General features: G+C 41.5%; 1 protein-coding gene across 1 annotated transcript in view; it reads left to right on the top strand.

Moving 5' to 3' along the window:
• arl8bb (ADP-ribosylation factor-like 8Bb) overlaps positions 1 to 9221 on the top strand; it is a 29210-nt gene extending 19989 nt beyond the window's left edge. Inside the window, exons 4-7 of the mRNA XM_084316740.1 lie at positions 240 to 333; positions 4306 to 4373; positions 4619 to 4689; positions 5096 to 9221. Of these exons, the coding sequence (XP_084172866.1) occupies positions 240 to 333; positions 4306 to 4373; positions 4619 to 4689; positions 5096 to 5145 (283 nt within the window). The 3' untranslated portion in view covers positions 5146 to 9221. The remainder of the gene's footprint in view (positions 1 to 239; positions 334 to 4305; positions 4374 to 4618; positions 4690 to 5095) is intronic.
• The last annotated feature ends 4155 nt before the right edge of the window (positions 9222 to 13376 follow it).

Genomic DNA, 13376 nt, shown 5'->3' with positions numbered 1-13376 from the left:
AACTTGGAACTTGAAAAAGATAGGTAGGAAAAAAAACCCGATTAATTTGCAATTAATCGCGAGTTAGCTATGGACAATCATGCGATTAATCGAGTTAAATATTTTAATCGATTGACAGCACTAATATATATATAGTTAAATAAAAATAAATCAAGAATCGAATCATGACCTCAAAAAATTCAGATAGAATCTGAAAATGTGTGTATCAACTACTAAGCAGTGTTTCTTTGCGTTTGCAGTTACATGGTGGACGCAGAAGATCGTGAGAAGATAGAAGCTTCCAGAAACGAGCTCCACAACCTTCTAGATAAGCCACAGCTACAGGGAATACCTGTGAGTCAGCTTTATTATTGGGATCAATCAATGGAGGCCTTGCTCTGAATGTTTGTGTAGTTCTCTCTCTTCTAACATGGCTGCCCGGACCCATTGCTAACCATTTTCATAAGGAAATGTCTCATTTCTGTGCAGTGGTAGAGTATATAAAACATTGGAAAAGCATTATATTTCTGTTCCAATGTGACTTGTTCACAATATCCAGTAATAAACACTAATTCATTGAATCTTTGTTGATAGTTCTCATATATCAACGCATAGTAACGTTATTCTGCACATAGCAACCGTTGTTTCTTCCAAAATGGAGGACAAAGAGGCATTGTAAACAATCCATGAAAGGCCTCGCTCTATTCCAACATTTGCCAGTTTGCACTTGAGTTCTGTGATCTTATTATAACCATGGTCCATGACATTGATTTTAAAGGTAGAATCTGTAATGTTGTCAAACAGCGACCTCTAGGCAAAAGAGCCCTGCTTGGTATTGCGCTTTGTTGAATTTATTTTTGTATTGGAGTTTAGTAACTTATTATACAGAGTGAATTTCTCCAGACCTCTCTTGGTAGAGCCTGAGGTGTGGCCAGCAGTAGCAACCCCTCCCCTATACCCACTGAAATTCAATCCACACAAAAACAAAGTGTAAACAAAGTGCAGTGCCATGTTACATGTTAATAACAACCTTTAATGGGGCACTTCACCAAAAAACAATACTGATTTATTTTATACAATTTTATAAAAAATAAATAATTCGAAACAGTTTTGCACATATTCATTTAGTTTGACAGTTATTAAGAGTAAATTAGTTTCAATAGGACTACCAGTGATCAAGGACATTGAATCCTTGTGTTAATTACAGCACCATGAAATGATGGCAATGGGGAAAATAGCAATACCATGTCTTATAGGGACTGTTACCTTATCATTTCATTGAGCTGTAATTAACACAACACAACGGTTCAATGACTGTCAAACTAAATTAATATGTGCAAAACTGTTTGGAGTTTTTGGAATGCTTGTGAGATAATGTGCAAAATAAATCAGCCTTTTGTCTTGGTGAAGTGCCACTTTAAGGGTGCGACAACCCTTGTCACAAGCTGTTACCATCCTCATAAGCAGTCATCACAGCAACTAATGGTCTGTAGCGGCTTAGGCTGGATGGCATTACGGTAAGTGGTCATTTGAACCCAAGCCAAGGTATTTAATCAGATTTCAATACCTCATCCAGTGGGCTAATTGACATGACGGTGTTGAACATGCTGACTCCATTACTTGTCTTCTGCTGAGACTGACGCACACACCAGGTTCTAGGGCTGAACAATATATGAATGAATGAATAGTTTATTTCGAACAATAAATATAAACAAGAAGTAACAATGTAAAAAAATATATAAAAAAAATACAAACACAATTAGCTGTGGAAAGAAAAAAATATAAAGTAAGTTAAAATAATAAACAAAACAGTCTCTTGTCTGAAAAGGAATGGGAAGAAGTAATATGCTTATCAGGTCCTACACCTTATTGCAATATACCCTTAACAATGTTTCCAAACCCAGTGTTAATTTTTCAGAATCGGTTCAATTGTGCAGTGTTGAATTTTCAGTTGAACAGAATCATCTGCAAACAAAATCACATGTCCATCAATCAAGTTAATATATAATAAGTAAGGGATAATGTATAGCTACGAGGTCATTGTCGCAAAATAATTGACCGACATGGAGTTTAGAATACCGAGGCGCCTCGCCGAGGTGTTTTAAACGTAGTGAAGGTCAATTATTTTGCGACAATGACAGAGTATAGCTATACATTATCCCGCTTATTACATGGCTAACTTACTAACAATATACCTAATTCATTTTACACCATCGATGAGACGAGATCAAATGCAGACGCAGTTGTTCTGTGGCTCCGTCCGCTGTCAGCCCAAATAAAGTTATTATTATCGCCGGCAGGTGTGTGGCCTGATTGCACTGCTGCAGTGTGTGTCAGTGGCGTGATTACACAAACAAGCCGCATTTCTCTGAGACGCTCTCTGATTGGCACTGACTGACGCTCTCTGATTGGCCACTGACACGTTTGGCCAATCCGTGACGAGCTGTGTCTTTGCCCATTTCCTCGTCAAACAGCCTGCAAACTACCTGGCGTTCTATCGCCATGCTCTAAGACAAACTCTAACCTTAACCAACTTCGAAAGAGTGCCTAAGCTTAACCGTCGAAAGAACTTGCCGTCACGCTCTAAGACAAACTCTAACGAAGAGTGCCTAAGCCTAACCAGTGTAGAAACTGACGTCGGCCAATCAGAGAGAGTCTCAGAGAAATGCGGCTTGTTTGTGTATCACGCGTGTCAGTGGGCTTGATTGCGAACAGCTGCGAACAGCGGTCATTATTGCTCGGCAGAGGTCCGTTATCAAGTAATATGCTATTGACCAATCACAATCAAGCATTTCGGCAAATGTTAAAACGCCATGTAATAATTACTGTTAATTAGGGATGTTCGATATTGGCTTTTTTACCGATACCGACATACCGATATTGTCCAACTCTTAATTTCCGATACCGATATCAACCGTTACCGATATATGCAGGCCCAGAGTCTCTGGGGTGGTAGGCGAGCGCTACCCAGACGCCCCAGTCCCGCCCACTTTTGCTGTCAGTTATATTTCCTGTAACAGAACTTTATGGCAAAAATGCTCACTAGTGTGGATGTTCCCAAACCGTATAAATAATACATCAATATGGACCAAACTGCTTAGTTAGCTCATTCTCCTTGTAACAAAGATACAAAGAAAAGAACCCCTAAGGCTAATATATCTTTCTAGATACTGTGTCACGCACACATGGGAAGTGGAATTACAAACGTTGCAAGCTGGCGGTGTTCTTGGTACCTAGAACAGTGGTTCTCAGAGTAGGGTCTGGGGACCCCCAGGGGTCTTTGATGGTTCTATAAATAAAAAATGAAAAGCACCCAAGAAGAGAAAAGAGAATGTATAAGAATGACTGTTCTGACTGACTATTCTTTTCATAGTTTTCACTCTCTGTTAATCTCCCCACCTGCATACATTAGACAGTTATGGGATTCTGGACTAAATCCGAGGGGGGGTCAGGAAAGAGAACAGGATCTCTGTCCTAGCTTCACAATGGTGGAACGAACTTCACACCACAGCCAGGACAGCTAAAACCCGCCCAATTTTTCACTGAAAAATATATTATAATATATATATACTGTGTATATACTAACCTTCGTATTGTTGCTACTAAGTAATCTACCGTGCCTACGTATATTACTACCTAGCTATTCTGCCTAATACTACTATGCACTCAAGACTGTAGCATCCAAGTTCAACACTGTTTGATGAACAATGTTACTTAGCTGCCAGAGTTGTACCCTTCCTGCTGACTTGTTGTACAGAACTTGTAAGTCTCTTTGGATAAAAGTGTCAGCTAAATGTAAATGTAAATCGGATCTAATCACCTATTACGTGTTAATTTGGGGGGCGGGTCCCTGACATGAGAAAGTTCTGTCAAATTGGCCTTGCACCAGCACGGAACTAGAGCCCTGTCTCTTTATTTACACGGGCAGCTTGTGGGAGATCTCTCCACACATGAACACACACACACACACACACACACACGGTCACTTTAATCAAAAAACAAAACATAACTGAATGTTTTTGTATAGTATAGTTAGGATAGCATAGTGACATAGGGTATAACTGTATATTGTATAGTAGTGTGCATAGGACTCATTGCCTTTTGTATTTTTATCATGTCTATTTTATTTCTATTCTATTTTATTCTATTATTATTTGTATTTTTTGCACAATCGAAGCGGGCATGTCCACCTTAATTTCACTATATGTCTTGTGTATGTATGTGATGAATAAACCTCTTGAATCTTGTCTAGTGAGATTCCAGTCACTGATAGTAGCTAAATAGCAATAGCTATTGACCTCTCTCTTTGTCTCCGTCTTCATACAGGTTCTTGTCCTGGGAAACAAAAGAGACCTGCCCAATGCACTCGATGAGAAGCAACTTATTGAAAAAATGTGAGACTTTCTTTCAGTTTCTGTCATGAACCACTGATATCTGAGACCTCAAAGTGTACTGAATGTTCGTGGTTTGTTAGTGGTTGATGACACGACTTAGCCCAGACCTATAATACACTGTGGGAAAACCTGGAACGTTTATTCTATTACAAAATCTATTCTGTATGAGACGACCACAGCAACCAGGAGTTTCTCAAGGTGACGTGACTTAATTTTGAGCTAACTAACCTACAAGTCTTCTACAGGAATCTGTCGGCCATTCAGGACAGAGAAATCTGCTGCTACTCTGTCTCCTGCAAAGAGAAAGACAACATAGGTAAGGATAGGGTTGGGTTTTAAACGGCACTTGGCTACACCTTCAAGGTCACAACTGGCCATTAAAGAAGCGTTTTGCCTGATTTTTAACGGAATCCTCTGTCGTGAGGAGGACGTGATAATCGGACATAAAATTTACCAATGTGCTCCGTCTCGAGAGCCCAACCCCCTGACACTGGGGGACATTGAATCCTTAATTACAGCTCAATGAAATTATGTAGATGAAACAATTGCAATACCGGTATATAGGGACTGCTACCTTATCATTTCATTGAGCTGTAATTAACACACAGATTCAATGTCCCTGATGAGATGATGTGCAAAAATTATTCGGCATTGTATTTCTGTGAAGTGCCCCTTAAGAAGTGATAGAAAATGTCTCTTGATTTTCTCCCCCTCGTCCTCAGATATCACCCTGCAGTGGCTCATCCAGCACTCAAAGTCCCGGAGGAGCTGAGAGTGACGCCCCAGCACTGACTCTCTGGCCTCAGACCCAGCGGCACATCGGTCCCTCCTCCCCTCCGGTCATCCCTTTCCACTCTGCCTCTGTATATAGTAATCCACCATGTTCCTCTCAGCACCACCACTCAGCACCACCACTCAGCACCACCCCAGCGCACTACCATAGCTCCCATGTACAGCACTACTTTGAAGAGTTGTCATGAGTAACTGTGATAGAGAAGTGGATTGTCCTCCATACGCATCGTGCCTTAACTGCCCGTTGTTATGGTGGAGATGCTCCGTGTCTGTAATCCATCATGGTTTCATTCGCTTCAAACTGGATTCAGCCCGCCCTCCCCGCAGAGCTGAATTCTTATACAATTTTATTCCACTACACCCGTGGCTACAGTACATGTTGCGGAACTCTTGTAACCTAGCAACCCAGATTAATTATATTTCCTGTCAGCATTCGGTGTTGTTCATATATGACCTTGTGTGATTGTAGTTTTTAAAACGGATTTAGCCAAAACAACGTCGGTTTTTGCTTGTGTGAATGCCTTCCAATTTTCGGACAAAACCCTTAAGGTGCTCCCATAGTCGAGCAGACTGTACACAGAGCAGACTCCGCGGAGGTCCGCGCGGCTCTTTGAGCTTTCATAGTCGAGCAGATCTCAGCGGACGTCCGCGGTCTATTTCCTACATTTCTCGCACCAGTTTTACTACATTTCCCACAAAAAAAGTTTTACGCACTTGAATAACAGGTAGCGAGATGCAATGTACCGTATAGGCTTGAGGTGGACAGCGCGTGGTGCTGAAATGAAACACGCATTGCATGAAATAAAATCACCAGTTTTATTTAAAAATATTGGAAACGGAGATAACATTCTATGTTATCTCCGTTTCCAATATTTCGAAATAAAACTGGCAATTTTACACACTTCATTTAGAAAAGCCATTCAAACATCTCTCTTGGCACGGAGCGAGTGGTCAGAGTAAAATGCAGATCGCAGCGTCACATTAAATTCAGTTCGATGTCAACCAAAACGCAGAGCAGCGTTTTGTGTGACACCAAGTCAGCGGCGCGGATGTCCGCGCGTCAGAAAATAGTAGCTTCGCACCTGTGGGTCTGCTGTCCGTTGAGATCAAAGCTCAAAGAGCCGCGCGGACCTCCGCGGAGTCTGCTCTGTGTACAGTCTGCTGGACTATGGGAGCGCCTTTAGCAATGTAGCCTGCAATTTATTTGCTGGCGTATTATAGAAAATATATATTTTACAAAGTCACTTCAATGGAAGAGTTTACGGATTAAAAAAATAAATCAAAAAGGAAAAGAAAGACACTATAAGTAAGATTGTATGAAAGGCTGTTGTTCCTAAGCTTAAGTCCTAAAATAACTGAGCAGAGTTTTAAGTGCCTTCTGCTAATCCAATAGTTCCATGTCGTGGAAAACGACACACGCACCAAACAGTCCTGGTTTTTGCCGGACACATCTTCAACAGGCCCACTTTTCTGAATCACGTGACACAAGTCACTTGGATTCCATATTATTATTATTAGTACTACTACAGCATCACTTGACAATCCCATTTTTATTTCGTGTTTTTGGTGTACATACACTTTGATGACTGAAACGAAATAAAGGTACTAACTATTAAAAGGTTTCAGGAAGGAGAGCGAACAAGTCAAACTGGTTTTAACAGAGAGGACGTGCTGTTACTGCCGTCTGATGGAGGGATGGTTCTGTTTTGAATCCTACTTCTCTCTTAAGTCTGTGACTATTTTATGTAGCTTGAAATGTACGCAAACTGTTTTCCTGCGGGTCTCAGGTTGATAACAGAATCGTTTTCGACTGTCTCTAAATACAGAATGGGTTTGACCTGAATACCGGGACGACATAGTAAGGCCAATCCCAATTCCCTTTTTTTGGCCCGACCCCTAGTTTTGGAGTGGTTGAAATCTTTACCTAGGAAATGGGACACCCTTTGTTACGGTAGTAAAATAATGTAAAGGACTTATTTATGTAGTGATATGTATATTCTCTATCCGTCAGCTTATTTGTTTTTTTGCAGGGCCTTGAAATGTAACCTACAGTGTAGTTTAACACATAATAATGATGGGCATATGCCTATGTATTTATTGTATGTATCAAATGCATCACTTTATTCACAATGTAAAAAAGGAATTGTGTGCCTACAATTCCTTTTTTATTTGTATTTTTCTTTTTAATGAAATGTCGAACGGTGTGCATCTGAATAGAAAGGAGAGAACGGGCCACACATTTCAGGATTTGTCCTCAATGTCTCTGCAACACAGAGTTACGAAACACCACCGGTTCTCTCCTACACTTTGACACAAGGACTGACGTTCTTTCTACGGCGCCGCTCCGTGGAGAAAACCGAGGTAACCGTCCACCATCAAACGATACCTATATCCATTAATTTCTTTCCTGATTTGAAGCAGTGGAAAAAGTTGTAATAATCTTTGGAACGGTGTGCGTCTGTGGAGAAAACGTGAGACCGGGGGGGGGAAAGTGACACGCGAAAGGTGTTGTGCCAAGTTCAGCAAAAACCTAATACGCTGATATGTCCAAAATATACGTATTACATACCTACAAAATATACATATCTACTACAGAAAAGTCCTTTACGCTCTCCCTTCTACCCCTCCGTTTCCAATCGGCATCCGTTTGGAGGGCCGGTGGGAGGGCTACATGACCACTACCCCTACGTGGCCAAATGCTAAATGGGGGATTGGGCCTAAGTATCACCTAATCATGTTCATATGATAGGATATCAGAGAGCCAGCCAGTGTTGAGTCATGGTTGCGATCGTGGCAGAGAGTTAGTTAGCCTATTGTCTCCTTTAACAGTCCCATCACTTGACATCATGGGTTCACAAACCTTTTCACACCTTTTTATGCCAAGGATCCCCAAAAATATACACACTAGACAACAGACAATAGGCCATGGACCACCATTTGAAGTTCTGTCCCAGGGATCCCATTTGATAGGGTTTTGTTTGTTGTTGTTGTTGTTGTTGTTGTTGTTGTTGTTGTTGTTGTTGTTGTTGTTGTTGTTGTTGTTGTTTTTTGTTGGATATAATTTAGTCGAATAGTGCATAACATTGGATAGAGTGAGTGGAGAGATGACAGTGGAGAGAAACCTATGATCAAAATAGTCATCCTTTACACATTCTCTCTCCGTATTGACTTCTAGTGAGTGAAATTAAACGTCTGTTCTTACTGGGGGGCCTCCCTGAAGTACCATACTTTGGAAACCACTGGTTCACATCATTGGATGCCTGACAATCTCACAATGTCTTGTCATCTTTTAAAGCTCTTGCCTGAGTCATCATGATGTCTTATGTGAAGCCTTAACCAATCCTAGGACAGTGCTGTGTGTGCAGCTCTCAAATCACACAGTGATTGGTTGATCAACGTAACAGCAGTTCCTTTCAGCGATAAGACAATGATTTTTACAGATTTGGCTGTGCCGTTCTCAAGTTACTTTACATAATTAGCCTGTATCATGTATATTAATATGCCCCTTCCTTGGTCAGTGCATCTCGGGTTGGTTCAATCAATGTGATTTAAGTCTTTTGTGTATTTATGAGGCAGGGGGAGAATAGATTTCTCTGTTGCTATGTATGTTCAGGCCTAGGTTGGAATAGGCCTCTGCATCTCATCCTATTGTTTTGCCTCTGTCCTCCAAACAGGAAGTCCCTCCCGTTTTTTCCATTATGTCACATGGCACTTGGCAGTATGTATGTATGATGTAATCCTCAATATTGATTGTTGGGACCACAGCATTAGTGAGGGGCTGTATAATTGGGGTGATTGGGCGGGTATTCGGTGAAGCTCTGTTACCTGTAATAATTTAGCTTACTTGCAATTTGTATGTGCATGTGCTGAACTTATTCACATTCAATTGCAGAATTTGTAAATAAGAAATTTGCCTTTTTATTAAACAAAATGCTCTTGTAGTTGTCTTATGCATTTTCCGCCTGTGACTGCTAATAAATTAGTTTTTATTTTTAATGATTTCCTCCCAAGTCTTTCCTTGTTGTGTTCTGCAGAAGTTGCAGTTCTGTATCTTCCCGCTAGGTGGAGGCAAAGTGCTTTGGAATGAGCGAAGGAGTGGCAACATGTTGTTGTCTGAGCTCATTCAAAGTTTCACTGAGGACATTTTCCTTTGTAACATATGAAGTCATAAGACTGTTTTTAATCTTTTATATGGAGATATTTTATATTCGTGCAGTTGAATCTAATTTAACCCTTCATGAGAAATATGCCAAATATATCAACAAAAACATAATAATTCTGTGTCTTATTACTGGATCTTGTAAACGAGTCACAGTGGAACAGTAATATCATGCTTTTCCAGTGTTTTACCTACTCTACTGCACAGAGATGGTGGATTTTCTTTCGAAAGTGGTTACTAGTGGTTCCAGCCAGGTAGCCATGTTGGAAGAGAGCCACAGACACAAACATTCCGTGCAAGGCCTCTATTGTATAGCCTGTGTCCGTAGGACAGTGGTTCTCAAGCAGCAGGTTGGGATTCCCAAGGTTCACAAAAATATTTTTGTTGGTCAGTAAAGATATAGAAATACATGGTCATGTTTTTAATCTTTGGTTTTCACCCTTTTTTCTTCTTAATATACAGTATGATGTCTTCCCTCCAACTATTATCTATTACTCCTATAACCTGGAAGGCATTCATTGGAGCCAACAGTCACTATTTCATCAAAGCTTTACCTTAATGGAGGGTAATTGTACCAATCATTCATAGTTCCTGAGGTCATCCTTGTGCAATATGTTCTTTACTATATTGATTAATTCCAGATGGAATATTTTAGTTTTATGACTACAATCGCCCTGATGTCTCTACTTTATTCTCAATAGTTTACAATACCTCCAAATTAAGTGGATCAGTTTTAATATGATGGACAGGTCAACCTGCGTCTCTCCTGTTCTTCCTAATTGGCACCTCAGAAACCCAATGTCGTAACCGCCTTTGTGTTTGGAAAGCGACCCTGCGTTTCCCATCAGGAGGTCACAGTTACAGATCCCTCTGTCTGGACTCTTAACACCTCTCTGTGTATCTTGGCAGGAAATCGCTATTATGCATTGAAATGTAACACTCGGCAAACATGAACTGTTAAGACAAGTGCAGCCCGGGCTCTGTGTACCGAACCAGGGGGTAATAAAGTGATTTGTGTCCACACAGCTGGAGCCCTCGGAGAGTACGGTACGGCCTGCCTGTTAAAACCAGGAACACCTTAATTAATCTCATTTCTTTTAAACGCGGGCCTTAATGAACAGCTGCTGGCTTTTATTGTGGCGGCGGTGCAGTAGTTGTACGTGTGGAAGGATCCAGGTGTTTTTTGATGAACTCCATGAGTTGCGTGTGGTGTGGGGGTTGAGAGGGTGTTTGTGTGTGTTTGTGTGTGCATGTAGGTCTGTTTAGAGTGTGTGTGGATGTGCATGTAGGTCTGTTGAGAGGGTGTTTGTGTGGATGTGCATGTAGGTCTGTTTAGAGTGTGGATGTGCATGTGGGTCTGTTTAGTGTGTATTTGTGTGGATGTGCATGTGGGTCTGTTTAGTTTGTGTGTGTGTGGATGTGGGTCTGTTTAGTGTGCGTTTGTGTGGATGTGCATGTAGGTCTGTTTTAGAGTGTGTGTGTGGATGTAGCTCTGTTGAGTGTGTGTGTGTGGATGTGCATGTAGGTCTGTTGAGTGTGTGGATGTGCATGTAGGTCTGTTGAGTGTGTGTATGGATGTGCATGTAGGTCTGTTGAGGGTGTGTATGGATGTGCATGTAGGTCTGTTGAAGGTGTGTGGTTTACAATTACAATGAACACCGTGGATTAAGTGGATCTGCCTCCAAAGATTTCTGTACAGAGCAGGTCATGGTGGTGACCCAGAGGTGTGACGTTAATGTTGTTGCACTCAATTAGCAAAACCTCGCTCATTATGTAACATGGCATGTATTGTACTACCTACCAAGTGTGGTGTCATGTCTGTACGACGGTTTCATTTCACAAGTGTTGGAAATTGCAGTCCTGTCAAGTAAAGTACCTTTTACTTCATCGCCTAAAAAGGACAAGGACCATAAGAGGAACCCGGACTGCGCAATATACTGATATTTATCTTTTGTCATCTTTAATTTTTAATATTTTTTTGTTACCATAACATGTTTTCATTAAAAAAATATATCACAAGGGGAGCTCCCGTAGCTCACCGCATATCTCGGCGCTATCTCTGCGTCGGGGAAAACCGTGCTCGTCACGGATCTGGGGAACACGAGTTCGATTCCCGGACCCGCCGTCATTTCTCAGAATGTCTTCCCCTGCTCTACATCCCATTTCAACCTGTTTCTGTCGGTCATGCTTGACCAGAAAAGCGATAAACGCTAAAAAATAAAGTTTAAAAAAAAATATATATATATATATATATATCACGTGAATCGTGATACACTAATGATAAAAAAGGTAAGATAAAAAAGTTAAAATGAACTTGTTAACTATTTATACTGTATCACACTTGCCATTACCATGCAGCCCAATATAATGACCATCAGTTGGATGTTGGTATGATTTTACATACCTAAGCAGATTTTGAGATGTAGTCTATTATTATTATTGGAAAAAGGTCCTTCTGAATATTGTGGTATTTATTTTATTTCCCATATATCAGAGGAACTTAGATTTTTTTTCAATAGAATTGTGTTGCTAGGGCGGTCAGGTGGCGTAGCGGAGATTGCGCTCGTCACCAATGCAGGAGACGCTGGGTTCGAGCCCAGCTCTCTGCGTTGCTACCAGCTTGGCTGGCCGTTCATACTAATACAATTGGCAGTATTAGAGGGTGGGAAAGCTGGCGGGTGGGAATCTGGCGTTGTGGACAGCGACGCCTACAGGTTAGGTCTCGGCGCTTGCTAAGCGGGGCAGGACTTGGTGGAGATAGCGTGCCCTCCCACGCGTTACACTTCACCAATGAGAGTCCTCGCTGCCAAGTGAAAAAAGCGTCACTGGCTTGACGGCACATGTCTCGGAGGAAGCGTGCGTTCGACATCAGGACACCCTTGTACGACTCGTGGGAGAACATGCGTACAACAACCAGGTAGGGGGGGGGGGGGGATTGGCACAACGACTAATTGGGACGGGGAGAAAAATCTGAGAAAAATAGGAGAAAGAGAAGGTTAAAAAAATAAAATAATTGTGTTGCTAGGTAAACAGCCCGGGCCCCAGTTTATTTCCTGTCATCCATTGTACTGTATTAGCAAACACTGCAACAGGAAATTAACTCTGGGGCCATTTATAATGTTTTATGTTGTCTCTTAAGTTTGAAAAGGTCTACAGAACGTTGCTTTAGACACCTGTTCCAATTCGTATTCGATCACAGACATCCTGTTCGGCAAACTACTTTTAATTGTAATCAAATATGTTTTTTTAGATGAGATCGATTATTGTCAAATGACAACTGTGGCCAATGAGAGCAGAGACACGGCAGCGTGTCGGTTGGCACGACGCGCCATGAGAAGTCTATGAATAGCCTACTGTATCTAAACCACTGGGCCTGGCTGACGCACACACCCTCGTCTCTGACGATGGACAACAAGCAACCGGGATGCCAGGCGGTATGACCCTGAAGCCACAGCGTCTGTTATAATGAGGATATATATCTGCACACAGCTTTCAAGTATTTGAATATGAGAAAATATGGAGCGTATCTGCGTCATACACACTGTAACAGGCTAATTTGACAGATTGGAGAGATATTCTGGGCTCTCTGTACCTTCTGTACGTCATCGTCAAGTGGCTTTTTCCTAAATGAATCAGGCTTAGATCAGATAATGGGATACCACTTTGAACTTTGAGTTTGAACCTCAGCAGAATCACACCTATAGACACTTCCAGAAGAATTGCGTTGCCGGGGGGAACAGCTTGGATGTATTCCTAGTGTTGTTTCCTGTCCGCTATTGTGTATGTATTCACAAACACTGCAAGAGGAACTAAACCTGGCCCCATTTAGAATGTTTATTTTTGAAAAGGTCTTATCTGGGACTGGAAAGGTATTTAACTTCCTGTCTAGGACCCGTCTGCCTCTCCAATAACAGTTACACAGAAAGGTCCCAGGTTGAATCTGCCCTTTCTGACTAAAAACGGCCCTCATCACCTTGAGACGGTTGTAAGGAAAGCGCACGAAAAAAGGCTGATTTCCCTCAACCTTCAGATGGTATACAGTAGGGAGGCAC

Source organism: Notolepis coatsorum (genome assembly GCF_963971535.1).
Source record: "Notolepis coatsorum genome assembly, chromosome: 6".
Lineage (NCBI taxonomy): Eukaryota > Metazoa > Chordata > Actinopteri > Aulopiformes > Paralepididae > Notolepis > Notolepis coatsorum.
Note: the sequence above shows the minus strand (reverse complement) of the source record. Positions and strands in the feature narration are given on the sequence as shown.